The 20,086-nt window shown below is 47.0% G+C and overlaps 1 protein-coding gene across 10 annotated transcripts in view; it reads left to right on the top strand.

Annotated features, from left to right (window-relative positions):
* Positions 1-20,086, top strand: part of PFKFB3 (6-phosphofructo-2-kinase/fructose-2,6-biphosphatase 3) — a 70,216-nt gene that overhangs the window by 26,776 nt on the left and 23,354 nt on the right. Inside the window, exons 2-3 of one of the 10 annotated variants that reach the window (XM_044978443.1) lie at positions 4,913-4,987; positions 12,702-12,816. The exons of 3 other annotated variants lie outside the window; for them this stretch is intronic. In XM_044978443.1, coding sequence (XP_044834378.1) covers positions 12,738-12,816 — 79 coding nt within the window. In that variant the 5' untranslated portion in view covers positions 4,913-4,987; positions 12,702-12,737. Of the gene's footprint in view, positions 1-3,775; positions 3,881-4,912; positions 4,988-12,314; positions 12,817-20,086 lie in introns of those variants that run through there. 6 more of the 10 variants (XM_044978451.1, XM_044978436.1, XM_044978485.1 and 3 more) reach the window with 6 other exon arrangements.

Raw genomic sequence — 20,086 nt, forward strand, 5'->3', positions numbered from 1 at the left:
ATCTGTAAATAAAATGGAGGTTTTGGTTAGCTGCCTGCTCTCTGGCCTCAAGTGATTGCTTCCTACACCGGCTGCCCCAAGGATATAACAGTAAAGAACCCCAGAAGGAGCAGAAGTGAGTGTGGCAGGGGCGCTGAGAGTTGTTGGGGAGCTGAACTGGCAGGACATGGGAATGAACTGATGGGAGGACTGGGGGACAGGATAATTTCTGGGGAGGGGATGGGCAGATGTTGGGGTGAGTGAGAGTCTGTCCTTAAAATGTGTGAAGGATGGTGAATGGGCAACACTAACTGTGACACACCCTGGGGTTGGGCAGAGGGAGTTCAAAAATCAAAAGGGAGACTGAAGAAACGCAAGATAATCTTTTTTTGTAAAAAAATAGTTTTTTGGGGGGGTCTGACTCGTGATTTTTGATCTCGTGAGGTTGGCAGCACGGGTGTTGGTGTAGCTCTGGGGACTATCATGATCTTCGTACAGCCCCTTTCATCCCAAGGGATCCCCGAGTGCTTAACAAAGTACATCGTAATAAATCGACGGCCAGCTAAAAATTAAAACCCAAATCCTCCTGCTTCAGGAGCCCTTGAGCTAAAGGAAACTTGCTCTTAGGGAGTATAAAGCTGATGCCATAGCGTTGAATAGCACTGACTCCATCCAGTAGACCTCAGTGGTACACACAGCAGCAGTGAGTTTCAGTACACAGCCCGTGCCACTGAAATACAGCTGCTCTTAGCAGTGACGGATTAACTCCACAAACCCCTAATCTGCCTCTGGCTCTTAGTAGGGAGGACAGTGGCCAACTACACACTATTCATCAGTGCAGAGAGTAGGGACGGTGGAAGTTTTGGTTAAAGACGCTGGTGCGAACTACAAAATAGACCATGGGATTTAACGTACAGGCAGGGCCCCTGTTTTTGAGCATCTCATCTGAAAACTACACCCAGAATAAACTGCAGGGAGCTCAACTTCTCTATCACTGAATGATGTATGGCTGAGCAGCTCTTGCCAGGAACAGAACCTGCAGTTCCCGATGAGATAAGATACTCCAGGTCTGATTCTTAGACCCCCCAAGCTATTCCCTGCAGAGAGGCAGCTATTAGCTGCTGCTCACGGAGTTGGTAGGAAAAATTTACATCCCAGGTTTTGTGGGTCCTATGCAGTTAATGACTTTCCCCTGTTTCTCAGCAGTGAAGTGGCAGATTTGGACTATTTAAAAATTGGAGGACAAGCTTCCTAAGGCAGTGTTTGAACCCGAGCTGCTTGTACTGTTATGACAACCACTAGTGCACAGGGACTTCCCTTAGCAGCAGAAGTTACTCTGCCTCTGAGCCCAATAAATCGGCAGCAGCTTTAAGGAAGGCTAAAGTTTGACTCCGAACGTATTGCTCAGCAGTGGGCCAGCTACTCGGTTGCTATTTTAGTGTCTCATCATTTCTCATAACGGGTAGAATCATTTTTTTTTAATGGGGAAGGAAGGAGTTTCACTTGGTCAGATTCGTCATTCAACCTGATGTGCGTTACAAAATTGGAACAGCGGGTGCTTTGGTGCTGCAATCGTGTGTTTCATGGTGTCCTTCTTTGCCCCTCTCAGGGTCCCAAATCGCTCACCCTTACTTACTGAGGAGCGCCCCTTCATCCTCAAGCAGTGCCACTGAAATCCATAGACTCATTCCCAGAGTCCAGCATAGCCTGGCCGAGGGGAGATCACACCCGTGCAAGGGCATAGATCCAGATCAGAGGCTTGTATGTCTTTGCTCATCCAGCGCAGCGTGGCGGAAGGAGGCATTGCTGTGAAGGGGGAGCATGGCTTTCAGGCCCATGTGGCCGTTAAAGGCCAGTGTATCCCTTGAGCTACTGTATCACAGAACACAGGGAATGACATGCACTAAGCACCAGAGTCAGGACCCAGGGGAGGTTTAGGCTGGCTTTGCACCGCACCCACTGTGGTGCATTTTGGCCCTAACAAAGGATCTGGCTCATGATCTTTGTTTGCCGTTGGCTGTCACCTATGCACACTCACACTTTGTAGCATTGCCATGGCTGGACTGCAGCACCATGAAAATAGACCTTAAGTATTGTAGCGTTGGAACCATTCCTTTTATAGTAAGTATCAATCTATTTACTGACTTTAAAAATCAGGGGTAGTTTAATGGCAGTGCTTATCTGTAGTGACCTGTCAAGTGACAGCACTCATCCGCAGAGACCCCTGGCAGGAGAACATAATTTTACTCTGAATTTGTGGCTGGGCTCTGTCAGGCTCAACTGTATGCTCTGTTTTAGTATTTATTTTAAAATAGTTTGTGTTAGGTCTGGGAAAATTCTGCCAGATGTGGGGTCAGGAAGGAATTTTCCTATAAGTCAGATTGACAGAGATCTTGGGGGTTTTTCACCTTCTTCTGTTGCGTGGGGAGCAGGTGGTTTGCTAGAATCATCTGAGCATATCTAACCTAATCAATTTCCCTGCCACTGCAGGGGCCTCTGGCATTGGTGGAATCTCATAAGACCAGCCATACTGGATCAGACCAATGGTCCATCTAGCCCAGTATCTTGTCTTCCAACAGCAGCCAGTGCCAGATACTTCAGAGGAAATGAACAGAACAGGGCAATTATCAAGATCCATCCCTTGTTATCCAGTCTCAGCTTCTGGCAGTCAGAGGTTTAGGGACACCCAGAGCATTGGGTTACAGCCCTAATCATCCCGGCTAATAGCCATTGATGGACCTGTCCTCCATGAACTTATCTAAGGGCTTGGCTACACTTACAAATTTGCAGCGCTGCAGCAGGGTGTGAAAACACACCCTCTGCAGCACTGCAAATTGTGGCGCTACAAAGCGCCAGTGTAGTCAAAGCCCCAGCGCTGGGAGCCGCACTCCCAGCGCTGTCCGTTATTCCCCACAGGGAGGTGAAGTACGGACAGTGCTGGGAGAGTTTTCTCCCAGCGCTGGCGCTTTGACTACACTTAGCGCTTCAAAGCGCTGCCACAGCAGCGCTGCCGCGGCAGCGCTTTGAAATGCAAGTGTAGCCAAAGCCTAATTCTCTTTTAACCCATTTAGACTGTTGGCCTTCAGAACATCCTCTGGCAATGAGTTCCACGCATTGACTGTGTGTTGTGTGAGGAAGTACTTTCTTATGTTTGTTTTAAACCCGCTACCTATTAATTTCATTGGGTGACCCCTAGTTTTTGTGTTATGAGAAAAGGTAAATAACACTTCCCTATTCACTTTCTCCACACCACTCATGATTTTATCGACCTCTATCATATTCCCCCTTAGTCCTCTCTTTTCTAAGATGAACAGTCCCAATCTTTTTAATCTCATGGCATCGAGGCTGATTTAAGTGATAAATTACATACCACCGTTAGTTTTGCAATTTCATGTTTGCGTTTCTGCAGAACTCCTGGTGAACACCATCTGATCCTGGTGATTTTACTGTTTCATTTATCAATGTATATCAAAACCTCCTCTACTGACGCCTTAGATCTATCACCTGAAAAGAATGGCTCAGGTCTGGGAATCTCCCTCACAACTTCTGCAGTGAAGACTGATACAAAGAATTCATTGATTTAGCTTCTCTTCAATGGCCTTGCCTTCCTTGAGTGCTCCTTTAGTACCTCAATCGTCCAGCGGCCCCACTGACTGCCCGGCAGGCTTTCTGCTTCTGATATACTTTAAAAAAAACATCGCTGTTAGTTTTTGTGTCTTTTGCTAGTTGCTCTTCAGATTTTTTTTTTGGCCTGTCTAATTAGAATTTTGTCATCCCCTTTAAATAACCGACACTACTGGTCTCTGTGTTCTCTGTGTGTGGCACGCAACAATTCAGGCTCCTGAGGACGGAGATGCTTTAGTCTAACCCCAGTTACTGGGCTCAACACAGAGGTAACTAGGTAAATTGAGTGGCCTGTGATATGCAGGAGGTCAGAGTGGATGATCGATAGTCCCTTCTGGCCTTAAACTCCATGAAATCTATGAAAAATCATTTTTGTTTGATTTTGTGCCAACTTAAGCTTGGTGGGTTTGACTGCAGTTCAAAAGTTAATGGGTTCAACGTCTATTTAATAGAGCCTGGGCTAAAAAGAGCAAAGGCTGAGAGGGGGAAGGCAAGGTGTAGGGGAGAGAGAGAAATCCAGTCGAAATAATAGGGTTAAAAATGGAGAAGAGGACAGAACAATTACCTCCACTGTAGGACTCACTGGGTGAATTTCTCTGGCCAGTGTGATGGATGAGGTCAGACTGGATGATCTAACAGTCCCTTCTGGCCTTAAAATCTGGGAAGGATGGAGAGACAAACAAGACAGAGAAACATGAAGGTGTGGCAGGGAAAGAGAAGGACTCTAAGAGGAGACCGTTTATATCTCCTATACATGCCATCCACTTGTACCAGCCTGGCTTGTGGGATGGGGTATGATTCACTAATGCAGAGTTCTAGTTTCCTTGTGGACTTCCACTAGTTTTTCAAACCCTAATGCAAATATTTCCCAATGTTCGCAAAACCTCCCACTCCACAAACTTTTCCCATCAGTGATTTTTCACAAGTTTTTCCAAAGTCCAGCAAGAGAGAATTGTTGGCAGTGAAAATAGCTTCGTAGCCAGGTCCCAAGAGAATGAAACGGCCATAGTCTCTCATTGTGCTTTTGAAAGGTTCTCCCAGAAACGGCAGACAAATTCTGGGTTTCCAAAGGGTCTGGCTTTTTATTTTTTTTAAGAAACCGAGCCACGCATACATGTATGTAAGTACTGGAAACACTGGTCCATTTGTTATACAAATGGAACAAAAGACACCTTTATTACTATTGTGATATAAAACATTTAGCACCTCGATGGTTATTTATGAACTTTAGCTGATAGGTAATAAGTTATGCCCTTTTTATAGATAGGGAAACTGAGGCACAACCAACCCCCATCCTCTTCCCATAGAGGTCAGTGGCAAAACTCCCATTGATCTCAGCAGACTCAGGCCCTACAGAGGATAGGTGACTCTCCAAAGCCACACAGTGAGTTGTTATTGGAGCTCAGGAATTTGAGCCCAGATCTTCAAAAGTATTTAAGTACCTAAATAGCTTTGAGGAGTTGGGCCTTGGACACCAATTCAGCCAAGGCCCAAGCAGCTGCTTAAGACTTCAGTAGTACATAAGTGTGTGCTTAATTTTAAGCACACTCTTATGTACTTTATTGAATCTAGGCCTCAGGTCCTGGCTTCTTGGCCTGTATTCAGATCATGCCTTTGTCATCAACTTTAAAAAACGGAAACCCTGCCTTCTTTTCCTGCAACCTCATTACATTGCTTTCAGTCATTTCCCGTGTGTCCTGGGGGAAAGTACAGTGGTTTTAGGTACAGTATTTTGTAACAGAATCTGACGTAATTCCCAATAAGAACAACATAAGGCAGCCATACTGGGTCAGATCAAAGGTCCATCTAGCCCAGTATCCTGTCTTCCGACAGTGGCCAATGCCAGGTGCTTCAGAGGGAATTAATAGAACAGGTAAGCATCAAATGATCCATGTACTGAATCTATAGTTCTATCCCAGGGTAGCTACCAGTGAATGCTCACTATTTTTCTTGTAACTCTCCTCATTGGCCTGGAAGTAGCTCTCTTTGGAGTGTGATATGGGCCATTCGAGCCATTAAGCTTTGGGCATCTTTTGCATAATAATCTCAATATACACTGACATCATCTGGCATGCACGCTAAGTCCAGAGACATTGTAATGACAAATATGTAAAGTCCCTCTCTGAGTCAGTGAGATTTTGCATATTATCATCAGTTTTCTCTGACAGATCCAGTCTGTTCCTCTGCAGTCTATAGGCTGCACTTTTTGTGCCACATCGTGGAGCAGTGAATCTGGTTTCCTCTCCAAACTTCAGACCATGAAACATGGATGTGGCATAAGCTTTCCACTTAAGCTTCCTTGGGAATAAGAATAGGAGTCATGTCCTTTGGGAGTCAGCATTCCCAAAAATAAATCACTGTTAATCTTTATTTCTGTACACTGGATATTAATAGGAGAGATTTTACTGAAGATGGACCCAAGCTGCCAAATTCAGGTCCAGGTTCTTCCAAAAGCCTGGAGCATTTAGCTCTGGGCTTTGGGTTGACCCATCAGAGACACAAGGCCCAGCAGCTGCTATGTTCAGAGACTGACTCGTGCATCCGGAGGGCTTGGGGCACATGTACATGTGGGGTTTGGTGTCAGACGCTCATGTTTCTAACAGCAGAGAAACAAACAAGAACTAAACACACAGGCCAAGACTTTGAAATCACAAGCCCCAGTTTTTAAAGGAGCCCAGGGGACTGAAATTCAGTGGGAGTTTGGCACCTAAATCAAAGCCATCTAAGACCATATTTAGGCACCTAAATAAGTGGCTTGATTATCAAAAGTGCTGAGCAGTCAAGTAGCTCTTCCCGCTTTTGCTGAGATCTTCAAAATGGCCAAAAGGGCATTTGACATTCAGTTCCCATTAATTTTAACGTGAATTGTTGTCCAGAGCTGCCATAGGGATTGAAAAAATCTCACGCACAGAGCATTTTACTGTATGTTATTTAAGGACAATAAATAAAAATAGAAAAGAGATAAATAAAAAGGGAAAGAAGGAGAGAGATTATTACTGAGGAGATCAGAACTGAAAGGTTACTGGCCCAGAGCTATTTAAAGGCATTTCCAATTCCCTCTCTCTCCAACAGGGCTAGAAGCCCTGGTTTATCCAGGGTCTAATTCTGCCATGTTTAACTGTGCCAATTTCATTGAGGCTATTGGAAGGAGATGGTATTACTCAATGTGAGTAATGTTGGTAGAATCTGATAGTAACTAAAAAGCATCTGAAATCCACCAAAATATCATGCACAGAATTCCCTACCCCCCTTTAAGTGAAAATGGACCAAAATGACTCCCCCACCCCAAAAAAAAATAACACCGGAAGTTCTCCCAGGTAGACTTTGCAGCCAAAAAGCCAATTTCAAATGCTGACTTTTAAATTCCTGAAGCCAGCAAAGGGAGGTGTACAAAGGAAATGGTAGTGTACTGTATTTCCAGGTCCTGCCGTCTATGGTTGACAAGAGGTCCTTGTTTTTCTCTTAAATTCCACACATTTTCTTCCTTTTGAGTCTTGCCTTGTTTAGGCTACTTTTAAAATGTAAATGTGCTTGTTTAATTTTAAAAGTAGGTACATTTGGTTCTCCTGATAGCAAGCAAGGAACTAGCATACACTAGACTAGAGTGAGTTGTGCTATGTGGAGATGCTATGCAAGTATCCCATCTACTCCCCAAACTCTGCCAGTGCACATACAGCCTCACCTGCAACACCCCCTGCTACTCCAATTTCGGACCCTGCACAGCTCTGCCCATGCACCTCTAGTCCTGATCTTGGAAGCACTCAGAGCTTTCGTGATGAAGGCTGTATGCACCCCTGGATGGCTAGATGGAATTTCCAAGGTACAGGGCCTTAGCTGCTGCAGTACAAAAGGAGCTGTAGTGTTGTATGTGAACTGAAGACGGATAAGAACCCTGTGCAGGGTAACTTTATTTCTGCAGCAGCAGCATGGCAAATCCTAAAGGGACGTAGCCTCCTTGCAGATAAAGCGCCACCTAGATCAATCTCTAGCTAGGTCCTTCAGTAGCACCATTTTTTAAATGGTGGGATTTGGCTAACCAATAGACAGGAAGCCTTTTGGGTCCAAATCACAGGATTCTTCCTTTCCTGAACATCCCATAATGACTTTTGTTATTTGTATTCCTCCCTCTGCATCTTTCTTTACAGCCAGATCCTGTCCATTCCCTCTGGGTCCAGAGAGAACTGGCTTTTCTCCTTTTTGTTTGATGGAGGCGTCCCTCACCTTGGGTGACATGCAGGGAACGCTGCGTGACGGGCCGCCTGACACGCAGTCCTGAGTAATACCCAGATGGCCACTGCTAAGTGACTTCCAGTCTCGCACCCTCATAAAAGGGAATTAACTAAACAACTCATGGCCCCGGAATTGGGGAAGCAGCGTGTGCAGTTTACTTACAAGTGTGATAAGCCTGGTGGTGTATGAGAAGCTGTGCTTTTTACCACTGCACTTTAGATTAGACGGAAGCTGTTTTACAGCTTAGATAACCCCACCACCGTAGCATCTGAGTGCTGCACGAACACCAATGAACATATCCTCAATTTGACTCAGCGGGTGTAGCTGGGTGCTCACACCTTTGGAAATCAGGTCACTTACGTGCCTAAGGATTAACCTAACTTTAGGCTCCTGTTTTGGGGAATCTTGGCCAATAATTATTATGTAGCCTAATTGAAAGGGGTTCTGATTTTAATTCAATCAGGTTTCACTTCCTTGGTACTTGTGATGTCACTACCCTACCAGTTCTCCAGTCATCCACAAGTCTTCCAGGATAAACAGGATATACAAGTGTCACAGTATGAGAGGGGTAGCCGTGTTAGTCTGGATCTGTAAAATCAACAGAGTCCTGTGGCACCTTAAAGACTAACAGACGTATTGGAGCATAAGCTTTCATGGGTGAATACCCACTTCGTCAGACGCATGTAATGGAAATTTCCAGTGTCACAGTATTCTCTGCTCACCACTGGGGTGCCTGCTTGTGGCTGCAGCTGGGAAATAGCTTTGCCTGGTCCGAGATCCCTTTTCCATCTCTCGTGGGCTGCGGCCCTGTTCACGCTCCAGGAGTTGTGATCCTTCCTCTGTGTGACTCGGCCTTCCAGCCAGGTCACTATATGGTTTCTCCCTGCCAAAGTCTCTCAGGACTGGCTGACTGGGCATCATTCCCAGCCGTCCTCCAGTTCAAGCTTATGCCACTTCCCCAGTGGCAGGCAGGGGAACCTGGGCCCACCCACTACTCCAGGTTTCTGCCTAGGGACCCTACAATCAGCAGCCAAGGTCAGCTCCATCCCAAAATCCTGCTGTTGTTTTCCTGGACTGCTTCCTATTCTGTCTCTGTCAGACTTCCTCCTCCATCATCTCTCTGGGTGGGCTCTTCCCTCAGGGCCAGGAGTCCAGGACTTCTGCTCCCTCCCTGAGTTTCCTCCTTTTCCCTCTGTAAGCCCAGAGACTGACTGCAGGCTTCCACCTTGCAGCCTCCGTCTGCCCTCTCTTCCTGACCTTAGACCAGTCCTGCCTTCTCCTGCCCAGCTGGACTCCACCTTCAGTAGGTGCTTGCCTATCAAGCTTAACTATCCTTTAGCTGTGAATAGTCAGGTTACTTAACACCTCCCTCTCTCTAGCGGCCACCTTAATCCTTTTCCGGGGTAGTGTGGCATCGCAAGATCTTAATTTTTCATGCAAAGAAACAAGCAGGAGGAAAGAGTTTACACATCATCGGATAAGGACATGAAAACATTTTCCTGCCTTCTCAGGTCACCTTTAAATCAGGAGCGAAATTACAGACTTTGGTGGACCTGGTGCTGCTGTACGTTAGCAGCAGCATCTCAGCCCACTGCAATTCAGACAATGCTAAACTCTTCCTTGAAACTTGACTCCTTGGAGAAAGCTGACCTGAGAAATTCTTTCACTGATGGAATGGAGAAAACTGAATGCCTTTGCCTCTGTGGATACAGCCAAATCCGAGGCTGTACAGTTGTACTGTACCTTGAAAAGGGGGTAGACTGACCCTTCTAAACCTCTGATTCTATAATTCTGCCTGTATGCTGTGGCTATAGCAAGGATGGTTGGTATTTAAATTGTATAATGTAGTGTCTAACTGTTTGATCTACAGGGTCCCCCACTTCCTGATTTTGTAACAACTCTCGCTGCTCTTGACATACAATTTTGTTTTTTACCAGCCACGCCCTTTTGGATTTTTTTCCCAACTCCCAATTCCCTCCCGCCACCCCCACCCCCACCCCCCGGAGTGTTTTTTGGGACTTTGCATTTTATTCTCCTCAATCAAGGCTACCTTTACATGGGTGATTGTATATTTATTGCAAAGTAAAATTGTGGCCAATTATACGTTCTCGCTATAAGTTTGTAACAAAAATATATAGATTTGCTTCCAGAAATCAAGGGTACACTATATAGTGTTAAAAACTAGTTGACACTCTAAAGGTTGTTGTGCCAATTTGTTGGAATGGCTTCGTTTTCAAGCATGATAGGTATGTTAAAAATGATTAAAGCAGACTCATGATTCCCAGTATTGCATAAGGGCCTATAGTGTAGCATCTAACACTTGTGGTGTGTTTGTCTGTTGATGTGTTTACATTGTGCTCAGCACCACGTCTTGAGTTCCTCACCACTTCTAAACTTTCTACATAAATGAAGTAACTGCATGGGGGCAGACCCTCACCTGGTGTAAGTTGTCATAGCTCCATTGAAGTTAATGGAGTTATGACACTTTACTCCAGCTAAGGATCTGTCCCATCGTATCTAAATGAAGCAGCTTTGGGAATGCTGGGGACATGCCCCGTACAAGCTTGGGGTATATTTTTCTGGCTCTTCCATAATTTTATCTTCACATCTTTATTGGCTATGCTAATTTATTTCAGCCACCCTGGGACTGATTTCATTAAGGCAGTGCCGCTAGCCTGGAAGCATTGTTTTAAACTGGAAAGGTAGCTGGATATCAGATAAAAATCTGTCAATTTAAAAATTAAACCTTAACCAATCTGGTGCATTGCCTTTCCTGTGAAATAATGACTTGGCAGCACCAAGCTAATGGGCCCCTATAGGTCATTCCCTGGAATCTAACCATAATCAGTCATTAATCCTGCAGGGAATTAACTTTGCAAAGGACAATATTAAGCATTTATCCTTCCCCTCCCCCCTCAACCTCGTGATTTATTCTTGTGCACAAGAGCTCTCTCTTGCCTTTGTCATTCTGGGGCTGATCCCCCTTCCATGGGTTTTGGGGTAAGCCTCTATGTCCATTTGGAGAGAGACCCCAAATTTCTGCTGACTTCAGTGAGTATGAAGGGTGCTGAGCACGTCACAGGGTCCTGGGTCCCCGCAGGTTCTGTGTCCTTAATACCTGGATATTAGAGACTAGTGACTTCCCCCATTAATCTTACTGTTGTAGTGTGTAAATGACTATGCTTGCTAATAAAAGCATCAGGTCAGTAGGTTATGCTGTTAATACAGGGCTGCTGGACCAGCAGGAGTAGGTGCTTAGCAATAGGAACAACGCGCTGCTCCTCCTGTAATAACCAAGCTGAACTCATCTTGGGGGCTGGAGTTTCCCAGCCGCCTGCCTGTCAGCAAGCCCCCCTCTGAAGAGCTGCAGGAGGAGGTAGCGATCCGCGCCCGCTGGAGAGCGAGCCGGGCGCCGGCTCCTTCCTAGGGCTGCAGCTCCCTGCCGCAGCAAGTGCATCCAGCTGCGATGAAAGGAGCGTCTGTAGCCAGGGCTGAGGCTTCCCCGCAGAGTCATGCGGAACGTGAGGGACGTGCCTGCACCCGGCAGCCCACACCCCTGTCTGCGTTTTGCCTTTTGTGTCGCTTGTGTGTGTGTAAAAATCAGTTCACGCCCTGAAATGCAGCCTAGCGCTTTCAATGAGGAGGGGAAATGATCGATATTAAATAGAAACTATAATTGTCCTATAAAAATAAGCTCCTGCTCTCCGACCGGTTGCATAAAGGTTACAGGAGCCTGAATGGGGCAGGCAGCAATAGGATAGAGCCAGGGATTTTTCTTTGTTGGTTTTAATGCAAAATCTTTGCATTTATATTTCACCCCTTAATGGAGCGGAGCATTGTGCATATACAATATACTGGGAAATAATCCATTGATATTTGGTGTATATCTCAGGGAAATAATCCATTTGGGATTTAGTGTATTCACAATACAGTTCAGTGAAAATATTGATATGTCTATATTTTAGAGCTACTATAAAGTACATAATCCCCCCTTTTCTTATGCATATGAGAACTATACCCTTAGAGTTTCAAGATGTTTATATCTGTGCAATAAATGTGTCTATATATTATACACTTAGTGTGTATATAAAATATGCATGCACCGGTATTTACCAGTGGGTATTGCACCCAGACTCGTATATAATGCTAGAGAATGTATACATACAAATTGGAGCGACACGGTGCGCTCTTAAAATTATTCTAGAGTCGCGTGGATTATCCGTGCCATGTATGGATTTTTTTGCACGCTTGTCTCACTAATGTGAGTCCTTTGTCTAAGAAAAAGTTGATCGTAAACCCGCCCAGGGTGGCTGCAGCTCGCCTCGCCGCCACGCGGCGGCAGCACGGGTCGGCGTCTCCAATGCCGGCTGCTCCCTGCGAAGAATCTCCCCCGCCCTTGCCGGCTAGGGGCGGGCTGCGGGTGACGCAGCCTTTGCCGGCCGGTCTTTTGCTGCAGAAATAGCTGCGGCGAGGTGGGAGCCGGGGCATTCACACGAGAGAGGCAGGAGGTGGAGGCAGGCTCCCGGGAACCCGTCTCAGTGGCATTCCCCGAACGGCTCCTGCAGAGGGAAGCCCCCGGGGAAATTCCACCCGCGGAGCAGCGTGGCAGGGGCGTGAGGCTGCCTGGTCGGCGAGAATCCAGCCCTCCTGTCCCGGGGAACACGTGCTCCCCGCCGCTGCTTTTGACTCTGTCGCTCTGTCCCCGGGAGGCAGTGTCCCCGCCTTAACTTTGCAATCATTGCATGATCAGAAGCCTTAGGACTAGCGTGTAAAGACATCAGGTGCTGCAGCGTCCGGGCCCGCTTGTTTAAAAAACAAACAAAAAAAGGGCCCTTTTTATTGTCTTTCCCGTGCATCTATCCACCCAGCCGGACACGGAGCGCAAACCGACCTGGGTTGTAAAAATGCCCATGGAGCTGACGCAAAGCCGGATCCAGAAGATTTGGCTCCCCAATGATAGCCACCCTGCGCTGCCCCGCAGATGTGAGTACAGCACAGCGGGGGCGGGGGGCGGACAGATGTGTGGGAATAGGGCCGGGTGGGTGGGAGGGGTGATAAGCCTGAGCGGTGCCCGCACCTACGCAGAGCAGAGCCAGTCTCTGTGCGCGCTAATGCACCGGCAGGGTGGGCCATGCGGTGTAGTTCCGGGAGCTGCCGGTCCTGGCTCTCGCTGGGCGTGGGATGCCGCGAGTGGGGGGAGCTGTGTGCTCCACACGCCTTCCCAAAAGCTGCGAGCGGGATGCTGCCCCTCCCTTGCTCCAAGGGGCCGCCCCTTGTGCCATGGATTTATCCCTTCGGGTGAGCATCGCCCCGTGTTTTAAAACGGATCCTGGGCGCTGCTTGCAACATAGCCTGGGCCCGCAGGAGGATTGCACCGGGGAGCAGTGGGCATGTACCCCGGAGAGGAGAGTACCGGGCAGGCTCGGGAATGGAGTTTTCCTAGAAATCAAGCGTTGGACATGGGGCTCCGGCGGAGTGGGTGGGAGGAACATCCTCCCCCGTCTGCCCTGACGGGTTTCCCTTGAGCAGAGCATCCGTGTGAGGCTGAGCAGGGCGGGGCGGGGGGTTGCTGCACGCGGTGGGCCGAGGCCCCCGGCGAGCTGCGCGCCTGAATGGGCGTCTAACCGGCCCGTCGCTGCGCGTCTGCGTGTCCTTAGTGCAGCCGGCATGGGCGGGGGGTGACCTGAAACGCTCCCTAGCCGCAGCCGCCTCCTCCGGCCGCACGCAGGGCTGGAGGCGGGCGCTGCTGCGGGCGCGTGTGACTCCTCCGTGCGGGGGGGGACACGGGCTGGAAATGGCGATGGGTTTGCCGCGTCCGACAGCGCGCATCGCTCCTCGGCTGGGCGGGCGGGGGCCAGACCCGCCGCCTTCCCGTTCTTGGACCCTGGGGCTGCTGGAGGGACGGGACCAGGGAGCTGTCGTGCTGGGAGAGGACCGATGTGGCTGCCCCACGTGTAGCGTTGCTGGATTGGGGAGGAGAGGGGAGGGGGGAAGCATGGATGCTGCATTGTTCCCAGGGCCCCTCTCTTCCCCCGTACGGGAGATCGGAGCCCGGTGCAGTCCCACCTCCCTCCAAAAGAAATTCCTGCACCTAATTCTCCTCTTTGTTAAGGAGCTGCAGGGGCTGCAGTGCTGAACTGCATCGCTATAGCCTCTTGCACCCAGGGACCGCCACGTTCTTTACAAACATTAATTAATGAAGTCTCATATACTATCCCCTGAAGAAGAGCTCTCTGGGTAAGCTCCAAAGTGTCTCTCTCACCTGCCGAAGTTGGGCCAATGAAAGATATTACCTCACCCACCTTGTCTCTAATATCCTGGGACCCACAGGGTACAACAACACTGCATCGTACCATCCCCGTCTTTCCCCATGAGAGCTGATTAAAGTGTTGCTCCCCTGAAAAGTCCCATTGCTTTGAACAAGAAGTAAAGTCTGTAGCATCCCCCCCTCTTCTCCCCGCCCCCATCACTTTTAGCTCTGCCAGGATGAGACAAGTGGTGGTGGCTGGGTGCTGTCATAGTTGTGGGTCACCTGGTTATTTATCTTCACCTGGCTTTGGCTAGGCTCCTCCGCTACAGAGAAGTCTGGAGGGACAACCCACCCTATCAGGGGATGCTGATCTCTCTAACTCACTTTCAGAGCCATGGCCTGGCAAACCCGACCTAATTTGGTAAAGTTACATCACTCGTTATTTCGGCTGGGATTGTCAAAAGCCTGATTCTGCTTGGAGTTTTACCATTGACTTCAATGGGAGCAGAGCGTTGGAAAGTCTCTCACCCTCGGCTTCCATGTGCAAAATGAGCAGCATAAGTGACTTGATTTTAGTTGTGATCCCGTAGCAGGGAGGTGAAAGGGGGTAAGCGGGGTGAATAATAAAGATGAAACGTTAGCTTCATAATTTGATTTTTTTTTAAACTGGAGTGAACAGAAAGTCTCGTGGTCAAAAAAAAATGGAACCATTCAATTAAAACAAAAACGCAAACACCGGGATCATATAGGTGCTACTGCAGTACAAAGCATCAAAATACATTTTGCCTGTTCGGGAGTCGGTCAGCTTATATGTAAGCAAAGCTGTAAAGATGCAAGTCACATAACTTTGACTACTCCTCAAGAAGCAGTCTAGAAACCTTTGCACAAATACTGCTGTTATGAGGTGAGGATTGCTTGTACTCTGCACGCAGGGAATATACAGAGGTAATTTGGACAGTGAGCGATTCTAGTCTTGTCTTTTAGCTAAGCATTGTATTTTAAAATAGCTTGTACATTTGTGTCCCTCGACCAGAAACATTCCCCTTTTAAACAGCTGGGGTTAAAAACCAGCCACTGATTCTGCTGGCTCTCTTGCCTATGAAATATGTAAGAAAGAGAGAGAGTGTGTGTGTGTGTGTTGAATGCAAATACGATTTTACAACAAATAAGGAAAACAAATGTGGTCTCTGATCCTACAGAGAAAACTATACGGTATTTTCCTAATGGATTTGCCAGTCAAATTAAATGAGATTTTGTTAGCTGTAGAAACTATACGAGTGTTGCCAAAGCGTAAGAAAAAGCCCGACCCCTGGGATTTCTGTCAGAGATGGCACAATGTGCCCAGAACAGGGCTACCCCCTGCGTTCCTTTGTCAGTCAGCTGGGTAGAGTAAACCGAGTAGGAAACAGCTTTATGGAGAAGGCTGCAGATCTGTGTGGCAGCAGGACCTTGATTGCTACAGGATAACACGTCTCCTGTCTGGGGAAATTAGCTGTGTAGTTAGCAGATGGGACTTTTACAGGGTACTCCGCTTAGGTGTTTGGCTTCTTAAAGAAATCCTTATAAAAACAGATATGGCCCACAGTCATCAACGTAAATCGCCGAGGGAGAGAGAGCTTGTGATGCGTTTTGGTTTATCAAGACTTCCGTGGAAGTGCTAGTTGATGTGATAATGGAGCTTCGATTACTCTGGAATGGGTCCCCTCAGGGGTGATTCCTACTATACTTCTTTAATGTTATTCATTTGGGCATCAAGGATAAGCCCCCCCCCCCCCCCCCCGCAGCTGCTCCATACAAATAAAACAAGGAGCACAAACATCACTCCGGACTGCAGAGCTAATACTGAGCTACAATAGAGATTCGTATCTAATGCAAACAGCCTGAAATCCCAGGGAAAGCAGGGAGCGATAGTGTCTCTTTTAAGCATCATCAAAAAGCTTCCCGGGCCAACAGCTTGAATTTTTCTGCGTGTGTGCCTGTGAGATAATTAGTCGGATTGGCTGACTTCTTGTTAGGGGAGATCGAATGGATGTGAAATGATGCCTCTCTCCCGCCTTTGGATGGTGATCCATTAAATTTCTGTCAAGTTGCACGTCTCTCACGTAGTCTGTGAAGCCAAGTTATTGCAGACGGCTTAATGGGCAGAGCCACTCACTTTACAAGAGGGAGGGGTGCGTGTGCATGGAATATTTGAGGATGCACGGCTGGTACTTTTCTCTTTCTTCATCCTTGCTCAACTTGCATGTGTCCCTGTGTGTGTGTGTATATATATTTGTGTGTGTGTATTATTATACAATTATATACCTAATATATATGTGTCCTGTGTGCACTGTGTACAGGCAAGCAATTCTGTGGAGTCAGCTACCAGAGCGCGCGCGCACACACACACACCATAGAAATGCACTAATTTACCAAAGTGTTTTTATATAAATGTGTATGTGCACATGTGCATGTATATTTTTATAAAGTATATGCATTGTAGAAAAGTCTAGACAGGTATATTACACACATCTGTTTTGCAGCCTCTCCTAACCCAGTGTCATTCTGTTGTTTGTCCTATCTTGCAGCTTTGTATTCTTGCTGTCTGTTTGGCATAGGCTAACAGTCTTTATTTAGACAGTAAAAATAAACATTGATTGGGGGGGGATTTTCTATTTTAAACTCAGGTTGGTAGTAGCAGGAAATCCCCCTCACACGCGCTTTGATGAATATAATGGCACATTGGGAATTGTTTGCACTGATTTTTGTGCTTCTAAAGATCCTAGCTGAATCCTCTTTACAGTTGGAACTTGTTTTGGTTACACTGAAATCTGTATTATTTTTAGTGGAGGCTAGAAAGGATTAACGGAATCTTTGGTTCATTTTATGTGCTCCACGCTTTGCACCTTTCCAGGTTTTTCATTTAGTTCCTGTAAACGTCATTGAAAGACTCCCACTGACTTTGGTGGGCTTTAGATCAGGTTCTTAACAAGGAAGTGCACATGCAATTCTCAGCTGCCACTTCTCTTTAGGAGGTACCTTTATTCCAATGGCTCTCCCCAACCCCAAGTTTATGGACCTTCCTTAAAATGCAGCTGATGAAAAATTTCCAAATGAAGATGCTCAACTCCTGCAATTCCCGTTAAAGTCAGTGGGAGCAGTGTGTGCGCCCAGCACCTCTGAGGATCAGACCCTAAGATTTGCAGATTTGCCTGTGTGTATGTGCATGCTCATCCTTGCAGGGTCAGATTTAATTGACTGGAGCGTAAGAATAATGAAATATTCAGTGGAGCGAACCGTCCAATTCCCTTCTCTGTTCAAGTATCTATTTATTTTTAATGTCGAGCACACTTGGCAAAATTCCTCTTGGCTCAGTGTTGTGGATCTTTTTTTTCTGCTGTGGGGGAAGGGAGCAAATGTAATTTCTTCTTTCACCTCTCACCCTCCCTGGCCAATGGTGAGACTTCAGCAGTGCTGGTGTAAGTGTAGAGATGGGGAAACACCTGCGGTGCTGCCCTGAGGTCTGGGATTGGGGATCTCTTGTAACTGCTGCAGCCCAGCTCTGATTTGGTGAGCTCAAGTGGGAAAATTGGGGGAACGCTCCTTTAATCTCGCCCTGCAGACCCGGACTGCAGAGCCCAGAGGCGAGATGGTAACTCAGGAGAGCAAGGCTGAACAGACCCGACCAGGAATTTTTTCTTTTCAGATTTGTTTTAGTCTTTTACTGGAGTGTTTCAAGACCGGCTTCATTTTTTTCCCATTAGTGCAAGAAAAACTCGTGTGCGTTTTTTTTTTTTTAAGTTAACCATTCTATCATTCTTTGATTTTTCAGTGTTGACCTCCCTGTTGGCTAAGATCCAGTCCTCTGTTAGTCAGCTATATCAGGCACTGGCAAGAGTAATGACTCGAGGATCTAATTGGTCTTTTTCACTGTTGCTATAATTTTGTACCAAGCTGTCCTTTTTCCAGTAGCTTTAGGATTTTTTTTTTTTTTTTTTGGACGCAAGGTGGTAGAAATCTCCTGATCTCGATGCACAGGAATGTCCATAGACATTGAAAGGAATCTACACCCCTTAAATTTGACTGCAACTCCCAAATCTAGTTTGAGAAAAGTCCTACCCCTTTCCCTTTCAGCAATCTGCCTCTTGCTTGCACCATCCAAAAATATTGGCGGAGCTCAGCAAATCACATGATCCAGATTGATCTGATGCAGCCGAATGAGAGTCCCGTTTATTGCGTGCACAAAGCTCAGCTTCATTCTGTGCGGTTATTACATTTATTTTTCTTGCTGTAATAACAAAAGACATTCACTCCTTGCATGCCATTCTGATGAGGCTGACAAACCAGACAGAACTATCAGTGTGTAAGGAAAGGAGAAAAAATGTCCTTGAAAGGCTTGTGAATAAAATGAGGACTGGTGATAACTTCACTCTGAGTTGTCCATAGGTGACTCTTATTTAAGGCTGTTCTTATGCTTAGCATGAAGACCAGGAGGTTTTGCATATGGGATGCCAAGTAGCATTAAGGAACTCAACTATAATCCAGATTCTATTATGCCATCAATGACAGCTGTCATCCTTTCTTGCATTTTTCTATACCTGGTGTAAGTGCCAGTCCTTTCCTTGTTGGGGGTGCAGATGTCTAAGTACGAGATAAATTTGGCTCAGAAATCTTGCTACTTTTTGGCCATGTAATTAGGTTAAACGAGGAGGGATCTTTATTTTAACAGCTAACCTGCCGCCGTGTCAAATAGTGCTTTTTCTGCTGTCATCTCTGAACTGAATTTCAATCCATTGACACAGATCGGGCTTTAAATTTTAAAAAGTACCTGCTTCAAAATAGCTTTAGATACATGTGGTAAGCAGTGGAGGCTGTAATGGACCGTTTCGCTCTTAAATGTCTCTTTCTGAATGGCCACAGCTCTGCAGCGAATGTGCATCTTTCTATTTCTGTCCTTTTTCAAGCACAAGAGGGTGGTCAGTTGCATGTTTGTGTTCACTTAAAAGCTGTTACTCATTCTAAGAAAGCTGGTTGGAACGGACTGTCCAGTGGGTTTATAGCCTTCTCTTTCAGGGCTTTAGAGACCTGCAGTCATGTCTGCAAGCTTTTAAGTGCAGCAGTCGCATCGAAAGCTTTGGCTACACTTAGCGCTTCAAAGCGCTGCCGTGGGAGCGCTGAAGCACTAAGTGTAGTCGGAGCTCTCCCAGCGCTGTCCGTCCCAGCGCTGGGGCTTTGATCACACTGGCGCTTTGCAGCGCCGCAACTTGCAGCGCTGGAGGGGGTGTTTTTTCACACCCTGCTCCAGCGCAGCAAATCTGCAAGTGTAGCCAAAGCCTTAGTCTTTCATGGATTTTTTTTTTCTGCATCATAAATCCAGTACCTCATTTGGATCTCTTCCTGAGCACAGACAGACAGGACTAGAATGGGCAGGGCCGTTCTGCGAGACCCAATGGAAGTGTATTTGCTGAGTGGGGAAAGCAGTCCGAACAAGGCCTGCCCTATGCCTAGGTCTGGCTAGCGTTGCCGTGGCTTGCATTTGTGAGCACCAGTTTTGCACTCTGTTACAGGAGCGAAGTAACTAAAGGCCGTTTCAGTGAGAAGTCACTTGCAGTGAAGCACGTTTACACTTCCCGTGTCCCTGGGATGTTCAGGACACCGTGCTCCTTGTTGTGAGAGGACTTCAAGAACACTTGAGTCCTCTGGGAGTGGTGTACAAAGCAAAGTCACAAAGTGGGGACTGGGCGTGGTTTAACTTGACTTCATCTGCCTGCAACTCCAGAATGCCATCTCGGCAGCGGCAGCAGCAGAGAGCATTAGCTAGGAGCCAGTTCTGCTCGGGCATGTGTGATCCGTGAACGCCTTGCTGCTAAGTTGGATCAGCTTCAGTCAGTGCCTTTTGAATCCCAGTGAACTACTCACTTGTATAGAAGAAGGTCTAGGTTGCTGGAAAGTCATATGCAGGAGGCGGCCCGTTAGCGTTCCAAAGAGCTTGGATACTGAGTAACTCTTCTGGGAACCAGGTTC

This window comes from Mauremys mutica, chromosome 1 (genome assembly GCF_020497125.1).
Source record: "Mauremys mutica isolate MM-2020 ecotype Southern chromosome 1, ASM2049712v1, whole genome shotgun sequence".
NCBI classification, from domain to species: Eukaryota; Metazoa; Chordata; order Testudines; family Geoemydidae; genus Mauremys; species Mauremys mutica.